At 32.2% G+C, this 21,742-nt stretch overlaps 2 protein-coding genes across 2 annotated transcripts; both read right to left on the reverse strand.

Annotated features, from left to right (window-relative positions):
* Positions 1 to 30: 30 nt before the first annotated feature.
* Positions 31 to 13,521, reverse strand: LOC132741832 (solute carrier family 28 member 3-like). Its single transcript, XM_060730092.1, has 11 exons — positions 12,994 to 13,521; positions 12,295 to 12,439; positions 11,545 to 11,736; positions 10,324 to 10,485; positions 9,592 to 9,717; positions 9,000 to 9,151; positions 6,927 to 7,095; positions 6,383 to 6,526; positions 5,786 to 5,902; positions 5,282 to 5,462; positions 31 to 260 (listed from the first exon to the last, which is right to left on the reverse strand). The coding sequence occupies exons 1-11, from the start codon at positions 13,434 to 13,436 to the stop codon at positions 226 to 228; spliced, it is 1,866 nt and encodes a 621-aa protein (XP_060586075.1). The 5' UTR covers positions 13,437 to 13,521; the 3' UTR covers positions 31 to 225.
* A 2,900-nt stretch (positions 13,522 to 16,421) lies between these two features.
* LOC132741837 (globin-like) lies at positions 16,422 to 21,404 on the reverse strand. Its single transcript, XM_060730095.1, has 4 exons — positions 21,095 to 21,404; positions 20,137 to 20,275; positions 18,028 to 18,253; positions 16,422 to 17,604 (listed from the first exon to the last, which is right to left on the reverse strand). The coding sequence occupies exons 2-4, from the start codon at positions 20,268 to 20,270 to the stop codon at positions 17,461 to 17,463; spliced, it is 504 nt and encodes a 167-aa protein (XP_060586078.1). The 5' UTR covers positions 20,271 to 20,275; positions 21,095 to 21,404; the 3' UTR covers positions 16,422 to 17,460.
* Positions 21,405 to 21,742: the final 338 nt, after the last annotated feature.

Here is a 21,742-nt window from a genome sequence, read left to right on the forward strand (position 1 = left end):
AAATGTAAGCACCGGCTTTAAAATCACATAAATATGGAAATGGCTGTTAATGAAGAATTTAAGAAATATCCATTTAGAAACATCCGTGCGAAAATGATTGACTGTGACATTTTCATGCCATTAAATAAAATTAATTATATTTATGAGTAGCGGTCAGTGTCTTCTATTTACTACGTGAGTAGCGGTCTGTGTCTTCTATTTACTATGTGAGTAGCGTTCAGTATGTTAATACGTGGAGACGTCATCCTCGTGTAGCAGCCCTGCAAAGATAAATCAGGCAATATATATACTTTTATTATATACTATGACAATATTGAGAAAAATTGATGAAATAAAATGCGTATTTTCATTGTCCGTATTTTCACTGTTAAAATTTATGTTTTACTGCAGTGAAACATATTTTCCATTTTTTCACTGGTGACTTGCCGGACTACTTTCTTCTAAATTCAGCCAATACACAAAATTTATGGGGAAGTCTTTCAGATTGTAATGTCAAAAAAGAGAATCAAAGGGCTGCAAGCTCTGTGGTATTTTCTGATCTTTGCAATCTAAATCGCACTGTATATCTGTATTATTTTCCTGTATAAGTTTATTTTTATGTACTATAATTCTTCTTGCAGGGCACCAGAGTTTGATACATACGGAATTTTGCATGACTAGAGTTGCATCAAAATATCATTTATGTTCATTTTTATGACAGCCACACTTATCCTAGCATAACGTGGCTACTTCCTTAACAAAGAAACTTTTAAAAAAAATATAAAAATAGTTGCCTTACATGGGATTTGAACCCCAGACCTTTAACACTCTAAACGAGCGCGTTACCCCTGCACCACGGAGAAGTTATATACGAAGAGCATGAATAAAATCAAGTAATACTAAATCAAAGTGAGGTTTTCTTTTGTCCTTCGATGCGAGGTTATCTTTTGTCCATCGATGTGGGGTTATCTTTTGTCCATCGATGTGAAGTAATCTTTTGTCCATCGATGCGAGGTTATCTTTTGTCCATCGATGTGAAGTAATCTTTTGTCCAACGATGTGGGGTTATCTTTTGTCCATCGATGTTGGGTTATCTTTTGTCCATCGATGTGGGGTTATCTTTTGTCCATCGATGTGAAGTAATCTTTTGTCCATCGATGTGGGGTTATCTTTTGTCTATCATTGTGAGGTTATCTTTTGTCTATCATTGTGAAGTAATCTTTTGTCCATCATGTGATGTAATCTTTTGTCCATCAATGTCAGGTAATCTTTTGTCCATCAATGTGAAGTAATTTTTTGTCCATCATGTGGTGGTATATTTTTTCTATTTCGGTTTAAAAGGTGGTGACTACCGGTTAAAATGTAAACAAAAACAATGTTGTTTTTGGCTAAAGGCTTTCACGATTTTTTATAGCGATGTAAATGTTAAATTCGTATAATTGAGTTACTGTTGCATTCATGAAGGATATGGAATTTTATTAAAATATGTAAGTTTGAATTTGAATGTTGCAATATAAAGAGGTTATCTTGAACTTTTTAGAAATTGAATGTGTGGAGAGACTTTTTGTGAGCAAATTGTGAGCGCAAAAATAGCCTGAGGGTCTACCGTCCCTGACAAAATTTGCGGTCACGCCGCATGACTGAGCCGCTATTGGCTTTAATATGCTTTTGTTGAACAGTGTGATATTAATATATTTATCGAAGATTTATGTTGAAATTAATTTATGTATCATGATGAGCTCAAATGAAAGCAAGAAACGCTCTTCAATCTGGCTAGTGAAATTAGATACCCAGTGACCAATATTGACAATCAACCGTGTTTACCCAGTTTTACTAAGTTCCTTAGTGCAATGACTAAGAGAGTAGAAACATGACGTCCATACACAAGCTCAGACAATTGAAAAAACTAGAACAAAAGATTAATTATAAATGAACTCAAAGAAAAGAATTCAGTTCACTATACGAAAGAATTAAAAAAAGATTGAATTTTTGCTGTGAAAATGAAACGAGTCCGAACATACAGTCGCAGAAATACGGTGTTCGAATCTTTTGGCATTACGGCGATTGCAAAAATAAAGACACAATAAAAAAGCAAATCAGATCTTGTTCTGCAGAATGCAGATATTGACATCAGCCCAAGGACTTGGAAATACAAAGTCGGCAAGCATAGGACAAAATTATAGTTAAATTGTAAGACGGGGGCCAAAAACAAAAGTCGAACTTTTCAACAGGTCAAAACACCTGAAAGAAATAAGAATTTATGTCAACGAAGATTTGACGAAAATGAACGCGGACATGTTGGCATCCTGTCGTGTAAAAGACAAGTCAAATGTTGAAAAAGCGTGGTCTTTTGAAGGAAACATTTACGTGAATTGCAATTAAAAAACTACCGCTATTGGTTACATCTTCCGTGGCCGGAAAAGGATAAAACACATGCTCAGGATTTAAGCAAAAGCCAAGGATATACTCAACTACATCTAAACAGCCATATAGTTTCTAGAATGCCTCAAACAACAATCCAGACCCTACGCAGTATTCAAAAACCAGGACTGTCTTATGCAGTCGCGGCCAAAAGACCTATCACTATTTTTTAAAAAGAAAAAAACATATTGTGTTCACAAACAAGTGAATCGTTACGTGATTAAGTTAATTCCCTTTGACCGATTTCTTCATCCTGTAATGCAGAATGTGCTATATAAACAATAAACTAAAAATGATGACAACGACGAAGATCTTGTTTCTTATAACGTATAAAAAATACTAAAGTTATCTTGTTTTTTTCTGTAAATACAGGGACTGGTTATCGTCCTATGGTGTAGAATATTATCTTATTTCAGCCGTGGCTACCGACGCTGATGATAACTTGATATTGTTAATATTGTTTTTATTTCTTTCTTTTCTTTCCTTTTTGACATCTGTCAAGTAGCTTTTTAAAACCTGTCACTTTTGTTTATACATACTATCTTTTTCACCTGTCGAGTAAATTGTCATTTGGTGTCACATGTCAAGTATCTTTGACAATCAAATTGTATGTTGTTTAGACATATTATCATTGTGTCACTTGTCTAGTAGCTTTTTAAACGACCACCAATGTTGTTTATACATGTACATTAAATCATTGTGTCACCTATCGAGTAGCTTTTAAAAGACCATCGGTGTTGTTTATACATATAATCATTGTGTCACATATCGAGTAGCTTTTAAAAGACCATCGGTGTTGTTTATACATATAATCATTGTGTGACCTATCGAGTAGCTGTTTAAATGATTATCAATGTTTGTTTATACATACAATCAATCATTGTATGAATTGTCAAGTAGCTTTCTAAAAGAGATGGAAATTACAGATTGTAAATGATGCAAATACTTTTTGATTTGTTACATTTTTAAATGAAAGGGCTGCAAGCTCTGTGGTATTTTCTGATCTTTGCAATCTGAATCGTACTGTATATCTGTATGTATTTTCCTGTATAAGTTTATTTTTATATACTATAATTCACCTTGCATGGCACCGAGATGCAGCGACTGCGTTTGGATTTTTTTACTTTAACAGTTTGAGTTTGATACATACGGAATTATGCATGACTAGAGTTTCATCAACATTCATTTATGTTCATTGTTTTTGACAGCCGCACTTTATCCTTTTATCCTTGCATATCGTGGCTACTTCCTTAATAAAAAAAAGTTGCCTCGACTGGGATTTGAACCCCAGACCTCTCACACCCGAAACGAGCGCGTTACCCTTGCACCACGGAAATGTTTAACGGAAACAGCCTGAATAAAATAAAATAATTCTAATTTTAGAATATCTATTCCCACAGATATATAAATCTTATATTTACCTCCATGGTAATCCTTATTAATTTGGAGGTATTTTCTTCACGATATACCTGCTGTCTAAAATTGATGTAAATAATTTAGCGAAAATCTTCTCCCTAAAACAGTCTTACATGTATATATTCCACTACTCGACAGTGTAATACGCTCTGAGGTATTCGGTAATCGACATCGCTAAAAATAGCATTTTCATATTCATCCGCGTAATTTGTGAATTGACAATTCTATAAGCCAACGCTTCTTTTAAACTTTGAATGCGTTGTAATTTGTTTGATACTTGTAACAAAATAAAAATATTTCTTTCTTTAACATCGCTAGTTTTGAGCTGTTTTGAGAACTACTTAATGTTAGGTTTGTCGTGAAAATTCTGTTTCAGAGATTGAATGTCAGCATTGAATTTTCTGATCTGCGATCAGAAAATACAAAAATGTATATAATAAACAGAAAATTCAAGTTCAAGTTGTTTAATAGTTATTAAATACAGGATTTGTTTTCATATTGTGGTATAAAAAATATCATATTTCACTCGTTGCTACCTCCACTCATGAAATATTTATTTTCATTCCACTCGACGAAAATAAATCCTGTATTTACAACAACAAAAAACTTGAATATCATCTATGTGCTGTACATTAGGCATTAAGGCATATAAAAATATGTGTTTTTTTTATATTGTTTAATGTTTGCGATTTGTTTAAATATTTACTTCAACAGTTTCAAGCGTGGTTTTCGAATATCAGGTAATTCAGCCATTTCATAACTCATTTTTTACTTTCCATATATACTTGTAAAAATATTTATATAGTATGAATACTGTATATAACATTACCAGGGGTCCAGTAGAAAGCAGTGAAAGAATATGTTTAAATTATTTAAAGATGTTGTGTTCTTATCAACAATAAATAGTTGATGTGGATTCTCATTAAATTTTGCCTATAGTGGAACACCGCATATGGCTCATCACTGTACATAAGATTCGTTTTATATGAAACAATAATACGAGAGTGTTTCAAGAATTCTAGTTCTCTATCAATAGTAAGGTCTAATTCAGCATAGAATTAGTGAAAGATATCTTGTTAAATGTAAACTTTAAAAAATGAAATAAAGAACAAAGGAGAGCATCGCAAAAAAAAACTCACTATCCCAACCCACGATCCACACACGCAAAATCAGACCACTCGCACGCACATGCACACACGCGCACGCACACACTTGAATGGTACCTTGTCGGGCACCGCATAAAGTATCAAGGAGGAATAGTGCACATGGGGCAGGACAAGAAAATGATAACAAAAACCTCAAACCGCAACAAACTCAACAGTGGAAAAAAGATCAAATGTGTGCAGAGCATATATGTATGATGCAAAAGGGAGGCAGGGAGGGTAGTTGAGAAGGAGGGCTACAAAAGTTAAAAAGAGACCAAATTCATAATTTCTTTTCAGATTTTCAGAAGAAACGTTGATACCTGCGAAACAAGCTGTGAGATAACTCGCTACTGTACCCACGATCATTGCTCGAAATATATGCTGAGTTATCTCTCCTAACCTCTCTGGTAACATAACACCATATGTCCCTAGAATCAAACCCATGATTGCAAACGAGGCTGATCCACACAACGCGTATGTAGCAATTATTTCTGATCTGTGCTATAGAAGAGAATTGCACAAAAAAGAAAATGTCACGTTCACATATAAGTTATGAGAAGTTTTGACTATGTTGGCTATCATACAAAAGAAGTCTATTTTATGTTTTTAAATAATGTAACCTTTGGTTAACAAAACTATTTATAGATTATTTATTGTTGATTTATTCATATGGATAGACTAACTACAAAACTGTCATTTTAAAAATGTGTTTTTGTTTCAAAATCATTTTTAAAAACAATAGCACCAATTTGCTTCGTTTTAATAGGTATATACATATCTATAAAATAAATACAAAGTTCCGTTTTGGTGGGAAAATATCTTACATCAATAATGCCACCGACTAACGTCTGGTTCAGTTTGTCCAGTACAATATCATTTCCAACAACTGTCCAAGTGTTGTTTACACCGCCGGCAATATATTCCCGATATTTTATACCATTCTGAAAATATATATCACATTACGTTATACATGTGTACTCAAAACATTTTATCATATTCTGTACTTAAATTACATACACGTAGGAAAACGTTTTAAGATTTTTTTACAAAAGATTCTGAATAAAGATTCGACCACACTTAAACATATCCAAATATAATGTTACCATCCGATCTTTTGATGCTGGAAAAAAGATTACCTAGATAATAACATATCAATGAATTTGTAATAACTAAAGTATGAATAACAAGATCAACCAAGAAGGGGGGCATTCAATAATCACATTTTCCAACACAACCCAGCAACACAAGACCATCGGCGAGTAGCCCAGTCGCACATAAACAAAAACAGGAAAACACAACGACCAATTGCGAGTATACTTCTTGCGGAGGGATGCAATTGTTGAGATGATGATGATGATGAAGTTACACTGATATAAAATCACGGCATACAATGTATATTGATATAAAACAACGATGTTTACCTGAATAATTGGACCTAATTTAGGAAATGCCACAATAGCAAGACTAATTGTCCTCACACCCAATAGTTCCCCGATAAATAAACAATCAGCTGACTTTGCTCCCATCATAAACGCAAACGGATAAAACATATACGAAAACAAGAACTGCAATAGAAATAGTCTGTTGAGCTTATCCATTTGTCTCATAATCATGTGAACCGTTTCAGCCTAACGGAAACAATAAGAATGAAAGTTCCCCAATTGAGGACAGCAAAGAAGTGACTTCTCAACTGAAATTACAATTATAATGGATTTCCATCAGAATGGTTTACTATAATGGTAAGTCAACCTATTATATTGGTTTTTTTCTGTACCAGAGAATATTGTGAGCAACTCTTTTTTTCTTAGAAATAAAAATTGCTTTATTTTACTGTCTTATTTTCTAAAGTTATGGTTTTTCTTGCGCCCGATAATTTACTTAAATATGGACTGATTTCTTTTATTCTTTTACAAACTGTTTTATCATGACTGTCCTTTATATATATGTATTGCTTTTCATGCGCACCTCAAGCGTCATGTTTTCTACGCCTATTCTTTCACCAAACCAAACAGACGTGCTGTTAAGAAAGGCCATGATAATGACAAAAGCCAGAACGAAAGCAACCAGCTGAACAACGATCGTAGTGCTCTGACGTATTCCAATGATGATGGACTCCATCAATGATGTCGCTCGTCTGAAAATAAACGTTTTATTATCACAAGAAAGAATAAGAAATAAATGACAAATCTGATAGGTATTTCCTATAAGTCTTTATTAAATCATATGATTTACAACTCGGGTACAACTCCTTTATCCCGCTCAACACACTAACAATTAATGTGGTAATATATACAACAATTCATATTGCTCAGTGTTTCGTTGTTTATTTTATACATTGGAACACTTGTCTCTCACCGATGTAGGTTCGAGTACGCAAGCGTGAGAAATCAATTCAGCTAGCTTACGGAGCGTCGTTGATTCTACTCGGGTGCCCGTTTGTGCCTGAAATAATGTACTGAGGGACACCTGAGGCCTTCCTCCACCAGTAAAGCTGAAAAGTCGCCTATACTGTAAAACCCAATCAGAAAAAAAAATATTATATCGGGTTCAGCATTGGTTTTAGCCGAATTTATGGAACGCCGTGACTGTCTTATGCTATCAATATTTTTGCTATCTTGTGAAATTATGATATTATTTTGTCATTTAAGCATATTAACATGTGCAATTTACATCATATCTTGTCTAAAGACAATGCTGACTTGTTCAAACAGCATGTTAACTTGTCAAATAATCATTATGACATGTGCAGACAACATGTTAACTTGTCAAAGTATCATGATGACTTGTGCAAACGACATGTTAACTTGTCAAAATTTCATGATGACATGTGCAAACAGCATGTTAACTTGTCGAATTATCAAGTTATCATTATACTTGGACAAGTTAACATGTCGTTTGCACAAGTCATCATGATACTTGGACAAGTTAACTTGCTGTATGCACATGTCATAACGATAATTCGACAAGTTAACATGCTGTTTACACATGTCATCATGGAATTTTGACATGTTAGCATGGCATTTGCACAAGTTATCATAATACTTTGACAAGTTAACAGTACGTTTTGACATGTCAGCATGATACAAGATAACATGTCATTTGCACAAGTCATCACGATTCTTTGACAAGTTCACATGTTGTCTTCACAAGTCATCATGGTTATTTGACATGATAACATGCTGTTTGCACAAGTCATCATGATACTTTGACAAGTTAATATGTCATTTGCACATGTCATCACGATAATTCGACAAGTTAACATGTCGTTTGCACAAGTCATCATTATACTTTGACAAGTTAACATGTCGTTTGCACAAGTCATCATTATACTTTGACAAGTTAACACGGCGTTTGCACAAGTCATCATGACACTTTGACAAGTTACCATGTCATTTGCACAAGTCACCATTATACTTTGACAAGTTACCATGTCATTTGCACAAGTCATCATTATACTTTGACAAGTTAGCATGTTGTCTGCACATGTCATCATAATAATTTGACAAGTTAACATGCTGTTTGTACATGTAAGCTTGTTTCTTTGACGAGACATGATGTAAATTGCACATGTTAACATGCTCAACGACAAAATAATATCATCGTTCCACAAGATAACATCATTGATGACATAAGACAGTCACGGCGTTCCATATGAATTCGTGACTATAAAGTCGTTAATATTTTATATACTCTATATATCTCACAATAAGCTATACATGTAAAAGATCCTTACATTATTTAATATAGCCAATTTCATAGCAATTAATATACAACATTAAAACAAATTAAAACAAATTTTTATTCAACGTTATTATTTGCTTGAAAATATGCTTGAGTACATGTTTGAAACTATGCAAAAGCGGGCTACGTCAAGGTTCCGAAGTAAAAATATGTTTTTATGGTGTGAAACTCATCGCGCACACGCTTGAAACTATGCAAAATATTTTAGACAGGGTTAATGGATTTTAATTATTTTTGTATGCAGGACAAGAGGAATGCATCTGTTTAAACTTGCAGTAACGATTGTTTCATACCTACCTTGAGGAGAAAGCACTTGTGTTTATTTTAACATCATCAGCAGTCTGTATTGATACTTCTTCCCCGTTGTGAGAAGGAAAGCAGAGCTTACACGCAGCCAAAGCCGCCGGTGCCGACATCGCTGAGGCGGCAATCAAAGGAGCTGCCGGAATCTGATTGTGGCGAATAAAAAGTTGAGACTTTATACAAAGGTATAGCACACTATATCCAACTATTAAATAAAACACACAACTGATACATGATATGTAACAGAAAAGTGTCTGAGGCCGCCATTTTAATATGAAAATAAAGTATTACCTGTACAACACCGATATTAAAGCCAGTTTTGCAGCAATCATATATTGTTCAACATTTAAATCTTAACCGCTATAAACAAAGACATCCTTATGTCTTAATATATTGCCGAATGTGTCTACAGTCGATAAAGATACTGTTTATTTAACTTCAATAGACAGACGAGCTAATATGTAACATCAAAGATAATGAGAATATACAAGTACTATGCATAAATACAAAATCAATCCAGCCAAAAATGTGACATTAAAATCATATTTGCCAAGCAGTTGCAAATGTGATATAGGTTTATAAATACCCCCGATGCCATGAATACAACCAAAGACGTGCCACCAACAGTTGATAAGGCTCCAGCATATGTCGCAAACAATTGAGATGGCGTCATTTCATGCAGATACTCTTGTACAAGCATTGCAGATTCAGGCTAAAACATTAATTCAACATTTTTTTTTGAATCGGAATATAAAGGTAGCTTTCCACTTTATTAAGGCTATCCTAGAATGTTCTAAACTTCTATATTATTTACGCCAAAACAGGTGGTTTTTCATCTTTTATTTGTTGATCTTTTTTACATTAAAAATTATAAATGCATCATTTGTATAATTGCTTATATATCATTTGTCATAAAGATTTTCGCAAAGTTTTACACCTTGTATAAGCGGTTAGTGTTAACGGCGAAATAACAATGAAAACTTTACCTGTCAAAAGCTTTACAAAATCTTATTATTCCTTTCTTAACAAACTATGCATACATTTTTGGTAGTTGTCCATATAGATTTTATAAAAACTATCATTGTCCAGTAAAAATTGACATTATAAACTTGCAAATAATATTGAATCATTTTTTAGATAACTCAAGCAGCTTATATGGATGCATTTACGAAGAGAGAAAAAAAAACGGCAATAACATATTGAAGGCTTGATTGGATTGACAGCAGTAAATGCAAGCTGCGTTTAGCACCCACTTAAGCAGAATTCACAATTTAAACATCTTTAACTATCCGTTTTGCATAAGTTTTAAACATCATACCACATGCAAGAAAATATTTCCAACGGCATTAATCCCCTCGGCAGGACTTGTTCCAAGACAATATGCCAGGGCACGTCCAACAGTGTCTACAATCGCCTTGATAACACCGAGGAATGTCAGCACGGATATTGCGATGATGACCACAAAAATTTGGGCTGTAGCCTTATATAGAATGATAAAAAATTATAAGTATATATACATACTTGTTTTTTCTCTTATATTTTACAACCAATTTGTTGAAGAAAACTATTTTTAGTCATAACATTGTCACTGCTTATATCATTTGTGAAGGTAAATATGGCTGTTGCTAAATTTTGTTTTCTTTTCTTTTTTCCCCCATTTGAGGGACGCAAGCACTCGTACTTACTTACTGAATTTTTTTATATTTGAATTAAATGATTATAAATTTCATATTGCAAACGAATTTATTTTAATAAGTCGTATCTGCATTTATAAGTTATTTTTTTTTTATAAAAATAGAAAATGTATATTGAGATAAGAAATACAGTGTAGATGCATAAAAAGCACACGCTACGATAGAATATCTCTTTTTTATTCATTTATACCAATAAAACTTGTTAGTAGTTTTTGAAATATACTGAAGATAATTATGTAATGGTTCATGTATTTGTCAAGATAGCGAGTTGCATAAAATTTAAATAAAAATAGAATCTCTTATTTTAAGAATTAAGTAGGTTATGTACAAAGTACATAAAGTACAAATTTAAAGTAAGAAATATAGGTTACCCTCTGAATGTACAATGTTATTTAATATGTGACTTGAAAAAAATGCTCGACCAACAGTATTTTGTATAATACATAAATGAAAAAAAAAACCTATGAGTAATGTCTTGTGAACTGTGTATGTTTTATTTTAGTAGCTGTTATGAGAATTATTTTAGACTGGAAAAAAAATCAGGTGTCTGTAGTGTTCAGTCATAAAAATATAGTTTTTGTGAGCGGGGCTTGAAAATTTGGCAAGTTTTAACCACACATTTTGGGAAAGGCATATTTAAATTAAACATTAGTATTGTGTATTAATGTGTTGCTTTTTTCATACATACGAGAGTGTTTTTTCCCCTGTAGTCTGTTTTAAGAGGGACAACTCGACAGTTTGCAAATTCTTAACCACAATAAGTACATGAAGTAGCTTTATTAACGGATTAAAAATGTTTAACTAAATTCATAAGTTTAAGTATAGACAAATTCGATAAAACCTACACCAAATGCCAAATAGTGATCTTTATATGTTTTTCCAAACAGAAAAATACTTCCAGCTACACCATGAGCCAGTAGCTCCTCTAGTCGTCTGCTAACCCAGCGGATAATGTTAGCTCCCCAGCTTGTCTTCAAAATCAACAACGCCATGATGAATTGAATAGCCATTGCCCAGAAAACGGTGTGCCAATTGACCTTGCAGAAAATAAAATCATCAAGTTGAAAACTAGCTGTACCTTGCAAAAGTCATTTAGTCACGTCAAATGATTCTTTTTTGAAAATTTCATTTTGCTCTCAGTCAAATTTTAAAAAAAGCGGTACAGAAACATTTCGGATTTAAGAATCGAGAAATGCCGAACTCAAAAATAAAAGTTGACGAAATATTTATCAAAACCTGCCAAATTAATTTAATTTAGTAAATGAAACAGGCACTGTGGAGTACCGAAATACGCCGACATTAATAAGCGAAAAGAACAAAATGCAATTTTAAATACCGATATTTGCGTTTATATCTTGTAATATGTTATTTTATTTTATTACCCATTAAAGTAACAAAATAACGGAAATAATGATTAAAACATGGTCAGTTTAAGTACTACCAAAATACCAAGGACCGAAACATAGTGAATAAGAATACTAAACATGGTGCATACATAATGGTCAATATTAGAAGCAAAACAAAAAAAATTGAATATGGAAACAAGTCAAACTCGAAAATGAGTTTGCACTTGAGTCTATCAAAACAGAACTTACTTTACATTTATTGTTGGAATACAGGTACAATAACAGCGGGAATCCTAGTAATCCGATTAATGACCAAAGGTTTTCTGGCGTCTTCATGGCAACAGCTATTACCAAGTATATGACAAAGAAAGCAGACATCGCAATGTACAAGAGCCTGTAGTATAAAATAGAGGGATATTACACTTTTTTCGTGCATTAACATTCGCTTCAGCATTTAAAGGTGTGGTTTGGTAATAAGTCGACAGATGTTACTGCGCTAAAATAGGTGCATTTGTGTAATTCTTGCATATAAATAATGTCTTGTTCAGTAATTTCATTATTTTTGTTTTCTTTTTGTTTTCCGCCGCTGGTCCTTATACTTTCTAAAACGAAGCAGGCTGATCAAATCATATCAGGTAAGCTTTGTCAGAAGTCTATAGTGTTTTAGAAATAACCAATTAAATCCAGTTTCTACACATGACAACGCATTTGAAACATTTGTTTACATCAGTAAGACGCTCCATCATTTTGTCCGAGGATACATATGTTGCACCATATGTATTACGTTTCACTGTTATCTATAAGTTTTAAACGTGCCCGGTATGTTCGTTCCCGTCGACGATATTAAATTTCTAGAAGGGTAAGACTAAACACTACTTTATACGTTATTATTTCTAAAAAGGTATTATATGAATACAAGGAAATAGCTAACGATAAAAAGGAGCTTACCATCTTAAAATCAAGCTCCGATTACCCTTTGAATATTCAGTGCAGAGCGCTTGGAGACCGGCCGTTAGTTTTGAATGAAAACCAGTCCTCTTAAGCACATGCCAGGCAATGATGAGAATCCCGCAAATTGTACATCCAATCAATCTCCATGACCCTTCATCACCAATATGATAAGACAACGCGAATCCAAAATATACAAAATACGCAAGGAGCAACACTACCTTTCCTAGAAAAATGAATTTGTCCGAGTTCGCTTTAAGATATTTGATTTTCGCTCGTGCCGTCTTCGAAAATTGACTCTTACTTTTTAAAAAATTCAATTTAAAATCAGATCCCTTTTCACTATGTTTGTTTGTAAACTGAATTCCAGACACTGTTTTACTTTGATGATATTTAACCTCTTCACTCTTCACATTTTCATTTTTTATTTCGTTAAGTTCCATATCTAACGTCTATGCCATACAGTACCTAAGTTATTTCTAAATCTATACTGCGGTGACTATATGTAAAATATGCGTGTCGTTATTACAAACATAAATTATATAAATGTTAAAATTAATATTGCAAGTCGTCGCAAACAAGAAACACTTTGCTATTAATTTGATTTGTATTGCTTTCAAGCGAGAATACTGCGCCAAAACCATTGACCCATTCTAAAAAAAAAGATGTATGCTAAATAAGAAAGGAACAGGGAGTAAAAAAACCGAATCATTACGGGGGAACGAGACGAATAAAAACTTTATTATTCACAATGGAAGAATTAAAGGAGAAAAACAGATAGTCAATATGATTTAATAATGTGTCAAAGATATAAGTATTCAAAAGTTTGTGATGATGTGATTGTGTACCAGATAATGTGTACATAAGTTTGTGTTGATGTGTAACAGATAATGGGTATTCATAAGTGTGTGTTGATGTGTTACAGATAATGGGTATTCATAAGTTTGTGATGATGTGTCACATACATGTATATTAGTATTCAAAAGTTTGTGATGATGTGACACAGATATAAGTATTCAAAAGTTTGTGATGATGTGTAACAGATATAAGTATTCAAAAGTTTGTGATGATGTGTCACAGATATTAGAATTCAAAAGTTTAATGTGATTTGTCACAGATATTAGTATTCAAAAGTTTGTGATGCTGTGTCACATATATTAGAATTCAAAAGTTTGTGACGATGTGTTACAGAAATTAGTATTCAAAAGTTTGTGATGGTGTGTAACAGATATTAGTATTCAAAAGTTTTTTTTATGATGTGTCACAGATATATGTATTTAAAAGCCTGTGATGGTGTGTAACAGATATTAGTATTCAAAATTTGTGATTGTGTATAACAGATATTAGTATTGAAAAGTTTGTGATGATGTGTCACAGATATTAGTATTCAAAAGTTTGTGATGATGTGCCACAGATATTTGTATTCAAAAGTTTGTGTTAATGTGTCACAGATGTTAATATTCAAAAATTTGTGATAATGTGTCACATATATAAGTATTCAAAAGTTTGTGATAATGTGTCACAGATATTAGTATTCAAAAGTTTGTGTTGATGTGTTTTTGAAGAGTCACAGATATCAGTATTTTAAAGTTTATGATGATGTGTCACATATATTAATATTAAAAAATTTGTTTTGATGTGTCATATATATTAATATTCAACAGTTTGCGATGATGTATCACATATATTAGTATTCAAAAGTTTGTGATGACAAGTCACATATATTAGTATTCATAAGTTTGTGCTAATGTGTCACATATATTAGTATTCAAAAGTTTGCGATGATGTATCACATATATTAGTATTCAAAAGTTTGTGATGATGTGCCTCAGTTATTTAAAAGTATATGGCGATTTGTCACAGATGTAAGATATTCAAAAGTACGTGATGCTGTATCACATATTTTTCTAATATTATGTGGAGATATGTTACATGTATAACATATACATTGTTACTTAGTTTAGATATGCAAATTTATGTGATAAAATGTCACAGAGATTAAATATAAACAATTATGTGATGATATTTAAAAAAAACCCCACTAGATATTCAATATTATCAGACTGTATATCAGATCAAAAGTATCAAAAGCCTTTGACAAACAAATGCTACAAAAGTGTGTCATTGGCAATAGCAACAGATAGGTCGCTAGGCTTTTTAACTTGATATAACGAACGCTTTTTAGAATAGATGGGTAATATATACACTTGTACGTTTTGAATTATCTTTCTTTATGACGACGAAGAACATATAATGGTTATGCGAATTGTAATATTAGTTTTATTTGTAATGTATACATGAAATCACGCGACGGCCTGGTAAAGCAATGTTGACATTAATTACTATGTTAATAGTGTTGTCATGGTAGTACTAATGAACATTTTTAATTAGAATAAAATGTACTAATTACGTAACAAAGTAGTTAACACGACGTGTTTGTATTTATTATGATATTGATTTTTGTTACAATGTATGACTTATTAAATCGTTTCGGCGTGTGCGTGCGTGCGTGCGCACCGCGTGTTGTTTTTGTTGTTGTTTTTCTTTTATTATAACTATGATTATTAATATTTATCAATATTTTTATATTGTAAAAATTTCATTAAAACACTTGAACTATTCGAATACACTTCCAGTCTTTTTGTCAACGATTAGACGAACGAACTTTGTCGTCGACAGACAGTATAATGTCGACTATTGTGTCATATTTTTCATCAAAAGGCTACTATCTGTTGGGTCTTATCGATCCATCGGGCAAAATGTATTTTATTTGTGTGACTGCATCCGTGATATTTATGTTACATTTCAACAAATACAAGTATGTTATACTTTTAGTCCCACGGGTACATAATAAGTTGCCGCCAGTAATTTAAGAGCTAATTATTCAACTTCATTGTTGGTTTTTCTTTTCTTATTATAAATGTAGATGCTGATCTCTTAAGTCGTGAAGATTTAATGCATTTAATATAAAATATATACTACTTATGATGCTATTTAAATTATCATAAATAAAATTTTTGAATTCTTATGAAAAATAGAAGAATATATTACTCATTCTTTTAATATGTTTATTACCATCTAAAATCTTAGGCATTTATTATGATATATAAAATACAAATGTAGTAAAATTCGCTATGAAAAATGGGTTATATCAAAATAAATTATGTACAATAAATAATGTGAATCGAGATTAAAAGATTATAAGGTTATTATAGTTGGTGCAATTCTAATATTTCATTCGACAAGTCAAACCTATATAGGACGTTTAAAATAGGTTTTTGCAGCTGTTAATGAGGTGTTTTATACTATATGTTATGTAGAACAGCGGTGAGGGGCAAGTGGTTTGAAGTCAATGTTCTACAAGAGATATGTATAACAAATACTTTAGAATACAAGGGGGTTAATTATTGACAAAGCAAGCCTTTACGAAACAAACATTTCATTTAATATTGTTATCATGGTAAATTTGTTCGTTCTAAAGACGGTATTGGTGTGAAAGAACGTGACAGATGTTTGCACAATAATTCATTTTTAGTCAAAGATGGACTTCATAAATCCAAGTCTGCAATGTTAATTTTTATGTTTTGCTTCAGTTGCCTTCATAGATTCTTCACTTTCCAGAACGTTCATCAATAATTTACATTTATAAATCTTTAACTCTTGAAGTCGAATACAGAGATACATTCTTGTTTGTTTAAACATTAGATAATTTGATACTTTTTACATTCTTCCAACTCAAACTGTTTTTGTTGTCATCATTTATACCTGTACAGAGTATGTTGGAACATTGCAGACGACATAAAAAAGAAATTTTTCAATCAACAATAACACAATAAGGAAATGAAACAATATTTTATGTAATAAATGGTATTATATATTAATTATGTAAAATATAATGCTATGCGTCGTAACAGGTTATGTACCAAACTGTCTTCTTAGAGGAAACAATATATTGTTAAATCATTTTCTCCGATTGGTTCTTCACTTTTTATACCAAGAAGTGAACATAGTAAAATCAGGATCGCAGTTTAGTGTGTGGACCTACCACTAGAAGGGTTTTCTGCTTGCTCAGAATCGCAAAGCAAGTGGGTGTTTAGAATATATTTAGCACAATAAATGTGTTCACGCTCGAGGGATTATACGAATTTGCAGGTAGAGAAATACATTACTTTTATTAATTTTTTTTTCACTTGCTTGTGAAAAAATATTGGCCGCGGCCTACATGACCGAAATGAAGCTACGCCACTGGCAATCGACTGTAAGTAAATATATCGTTTTAACACGAACGTTTTCAACTACTTCTGATACCCAAAATGTGACGGTGAAAAAAAAGATCAAATTCTGACTTAATTTGCATTCATTAGCAATAATATAATACGAAGGCGGATAATTAGATTTTAATTCTAGATATTGCACGTAAAATAAAATTTATACAAGGAAGTGTAGTGTTCTCTTTACAACTGAAGTTCAGGTTTCCACGTGTCTTTTCATTTCTGCGTCAACAATGTTCCATATGACGTCACAACATTTTTTCCATGACACTTCAGTCGCAGCATTGTATTTATCACCAAGTTTGTCTTTCAGCATATTTTGAAGGATTTCAAACACAAGCTACAAGGATACAGAGAATTTTCATGTCTATATCTTAAAATTAATCAAGCGGATATTTAAAAGCCAAGTGTAGCTCCTGAAATAAGAGTCTAATAAAATGTATCTTTTTAAAATCAATCAGTTTTTTACCTGCATGTATAATAATTTTATTATATAGATTATTGATCGGAATTAAATCGAAATAGAACCATTATGAAATATGAAAAGGTAAACAGTTATCCGTTTGGACCTTGCGGTAGAAACCATTTCAAAGCAATGAATCGGCGTAATGAATGTTTTTGGTATTGAACAAACTACTTCTGTTTATACATCATTTGAGATCTTTACGTTAACTTTATTGTTTATCTTCCATACTATTTTGATGTATGTAACATAAATGTGAAAAAAATGGTTATCTTTTTAAAATTGATGTAAAAGTATAACCTTGAAATCTTGTGACGTCACGCTTCTATTTTTATGGTCTCGTGCAATCGTCTGTGTCTCAGTTACAAGAAACTCTTTGTTGCCAAGGTTACCAACAAGAACATTCAGACTGTCCATCATTTTTCCAACATGGAACTTTAATTCATCGCTTTGTTTTAAGTTTTCCTCAGGCTCATCTTTGAACTTTTCAAAATAACCTTTGGCATGAGGAATTTGTTTGAAGAGTCTGTAATTAAATGTAGCAAATAAGTTTATTGTAAAAGAATAAACACTTTTCGGGAATTTAAGGGTTGGATAAGGGTAGTCTGCCAAAGAACAACAAAGTGACCAGAGCTGACAGGTTTTTCGCGGGTAAAGTTATTAAGTCAACGGCCGAATATAATAAATTTTTATTTTTAAAGATAAACAAAATGATCGAAGAGAAAGGAGAAGCTGCTGTACCATCTAACAATTGTTTCACACGACACTATCACAAACCAGTCCATCATACTAACTGTGACGCAGATACTTATTTGTTAGTATTGACACACACCCCTCCCCCCGACCCCACCCACAACCCAAAAATTCAAGACACATAAAGGTTTGGTGTACGTGACATTTAAAGTTTTCCTTAATATCCGTCCTACAAATTATTTCAATAAAATATGGTTAGCCAATTTCTGGTGACATTATTTCGATTTTTATTAGTCTTTCGCCTTTTTATAACATCATCTTAAACTATGATTTATAGGCACATGACGTTAACCTAGAAACCTTTTATAAGATTTATGGTGATACGTAGTGTTTTTGACTGATAAATCATGAAATTAACATTATAGCCTATGTTAACTTAGCCATATAAACTTATATGAAACCAAAAAGCCAAAAACGTTTTATTACATTTATATCAACTTTTGTATAAATTGAATTGAAGCATACTTGAAAACAGTTTTATTTATCTGATGTGATTATATTATCACGCAATGACCTTGCTAAAACAAACATTTGATCATCTTTATCTTTAGTCAAACACTTGTAAAGTCATGCGTTTTGTCAAGTACCTATACGTTTCCAGTATTCAAACATTAGTGACTCTGCAATTTATTGTACCCTTGTAAATCTTTTGTTCATTGAAACTTTGCTCTGTTTTCTACATGTATTTCTACAATTTCTTACATGTCTTTGTCCATCAGGTAATTCTTATTGATATGATCACGGCCTCCTCTCCTCCGTGGGTCAAATCACTCCCGTTGGACACCTTGAAATATTTATTGTAAAGGAACTATTCAGCTAGCTTAGGGAACGTCAGTGGTTCTATTCAGATTACAAAATCATGCCTGAAATAATGCACGGGAGGGCACGGGAAGGCACGGGAGGCCACCAGAGAGCTGTATATTCATTACAAAGGCTAGAAAGTCGCCACATAAACTTTATATGTTTGGCGTGACTTTTAACCCAACCAATTTTGAAAGTAAATGTGTATGTAGCTCATACATATATAAACAAATTTATGTAAAATGCATGTAACTTTATTGTATATTTGAATAGTTTCAAACATTTAGCAATGACGAACAAGAGTTCGTATGTTAAAGTATATCATATATATTGTATTACAAACAAATGATTTAAATCTTGAGAAGTTACAATCAAACTTTTCTTTTATATTATTTGATGCATATGATCCCTACCAATTTTTCAACACATATTTAGTTACAAATTCGAACAAACCGCTGATTCAAAGTATTTAGACGAAACATGTTGTCGACAAAAGATTTGAAAAACGCCTCGAAATATAAGCCTGGACATTTTGCCGACGACACACATTTGCCTCAATAAATCTTAAAAATGGTCTCTATATTATTTCTAATTCAAAACAAAAGTTTTATCTAAGTTTACACAATTCTTCTGGAAAATATAACTGCATTTACGAAAAACATTTATCTGGGTTAGGAAAAAACTCAAAATGATTTTCTATAACTAGATGGATATGAAGGGCACTTTAAAAAAATTACTTCTGAGCCATAAATCTTCTACTCCCACTCAAAGCGGGCAAACATTGTGTAAATTACAAATCAATCTAAAAGTTTATCACCATTAATTTGTATTTATTGTAAATACAAAAACAAATACCTTAAAAACAACTCGAGACCATTACTCCGAGAATTGATATACACCAGGGCCCATGTGTCCTTGACCGCTTGTTCTTCTGATCTTGTCAGAACTGTTGCTGTTTCATTGGTCTCCGTGGTAGATTTTGCTGACATTTTCACTAAATATGTGAATGATTATTCGGAAAATATAAGTTTGTTTCCAGAAATATTTATGCATAATGATAATTCCAGTAATCTTTACTAACTTTTTATCGTGCCTTACAAAGGAGCATAATGCCCCAGAATGTTAAAAATTTTATTTCTCAATTTTAATTTATAATCTGCTTTATTTGCTTTGTTTTGTTTTTGTTTTTGGTGTCTTGTTATAGTTTCCAAAATAGTACTCATTTGTCAAGAACCTGAAACATCTTCTGAATATGTTGCCTCTGTTGCCCCTGTCAGTTAGTTATAGTAATAGTGAATAAATGTTTTGTATAGAATTCAAAATGGATACTACTTTGCTTATATTTTGCTACTTTTATGACAAATAAGATCAGATTAAGTGCTACTTCCTTCAAGTATGATAAGTATCAAACCTTCTAAACATTGTAATACTCATATTTGCCCTCTCTACAGAGGGATTTTTATCAATTTCTGAGGCATTATGTGCCTTAAATTTGCATCAAGTAATATTTAACCACACTGACTTTTTGTGGTTTCTTTTTTTCTCATAATACATTTTCTCTCTTAATGTGACGCTTCCAACACGCAAATGAATGTATAAGATGCACACAACTACTAGCAAGTAAATATTTGAGGAAATTTATACAATTTATTTTAACAAATTGAAAATGACATGCATTTAAACAAATTGCATTTAATATGTTATTATTTATAAATATTTATTTTCAAAAGTCGGATTAGTAATTAAGTATTTATTACAATTAGACTTTTTAAAGCTATATTTTTTTCTCAAATAAATGACAAAACAAACTTACGACGTATGAAATTTCTTTTCTTTCACCTTTTTTAACTTCCAGATTTTTAACAGTTTGGATTTAAGTCTAATAAACCTTTGCTTTTCCCACGTTCCACCGTTTTCAATATCAAATAAAATAACACTTTACCAATAGGTCGAGAGCTAAGCAAAAGCACTCATAATAATAGGGTAATAACCCTATGTAATAAAATTACGATAATAAGAACAAAACGTTATCAGCAACCGTAATAACCAAAGATTTCCTATTAAGGAAATAGAATTTCAAAATGAGATTAAGGCTATTGATTTGGACAAAGATAACGCTGACGCTAGACTAGCATAAATGCCTTTGTTTACAAGACTTTTATCATTAATCGTCAACCTTAGAGTAATTGTTAGACCCCCTGAGGCTTATGTTGGTTCCGTGTCCATTTTGCGAGCTTAATTATATTCAATGCAGGGATTAAGCGGAGTTAAATCTTATCAAATGCCCGACGTGTTTTCGAGGAACTATGACAATAATTAATAATTAAAAGGTTTGACCGCGCCCATTTAAAATACTGGCTTTTTAAAAAGAATCAAACGTTATAAATTTTCCCAAGTATTTTAAAAATTAACCTACTAAAGGTTTGTAAAATTATGAATAGGGCCGAGGGGTTTTGGGGTT

Source organism: Ruditapes philippinarum, unplaced genomic scaffold (assembly GCF_026571515.1).
Source record: "Ruditapes philippinarum isolate M1 unplaced genomic scaffold, ASM2657151v2 ctg6263_1_1_1_1, whole genome shotgun sequence".
Classification (NCBI taxonomy): Eukaryota; Metazoa; Mollusca; class Bivalvia; order Venerida; family Veneridae; genus Ruditapes; species Ruditapes philippinarum.

What these genes read in the sequence shown, in the direction of transcription:
- LOC132741832 (XM_060730092.1), bottom strand. Translation starts at nt 13,436, where the DNA reads ATGGAACTTAACGAAATAAAAAATGAAAATGTGAAGAGTGAAGAGGTT. An exon ending in ATCACTATTTGGCATTTGGT is followed by an intron (nt 10,486 to 11,544) that starts GTAGGTTTTATC and finishes ATTCTATATAAG; the next exon opens with GCTACAGCCCAAATTTTTGT. An exon ending in TCTCACAGCTTGTTTCGCAG is followed by an intron (nt 261 to 5,281) that starts GTATCAACGTTT and finishes TTATCTTTGCAG; the next exon opens with GGCTGCTACACGAGGATGAC.
- LOC132741837 (XM_060730095.1), bottom strand. Translation starts at nt 20,270, where the DNA reads ATGTCAGCAAAATCTACCACGGAGACCAATGAAACAGCAACAGTTCTG. An exon ending in GGTCTCGAGTTGTTTTTAAG is followed by an intron (nt 18,254 to 20,136) that starts GTATTTGTTTTT and finishes ATTTAATTACAG; the next exon opens with ACTCTTCAAACAAATTCCTC. An exon ending in TGACGTCACAAGATTTCAAG is followed by an intron (nt 17,605 to 18,027) that starts GTTATACTTTTA and finishes GTATCCTTGTAG; the next exon opens with CTTGTGTTTGAAATCCTTCA.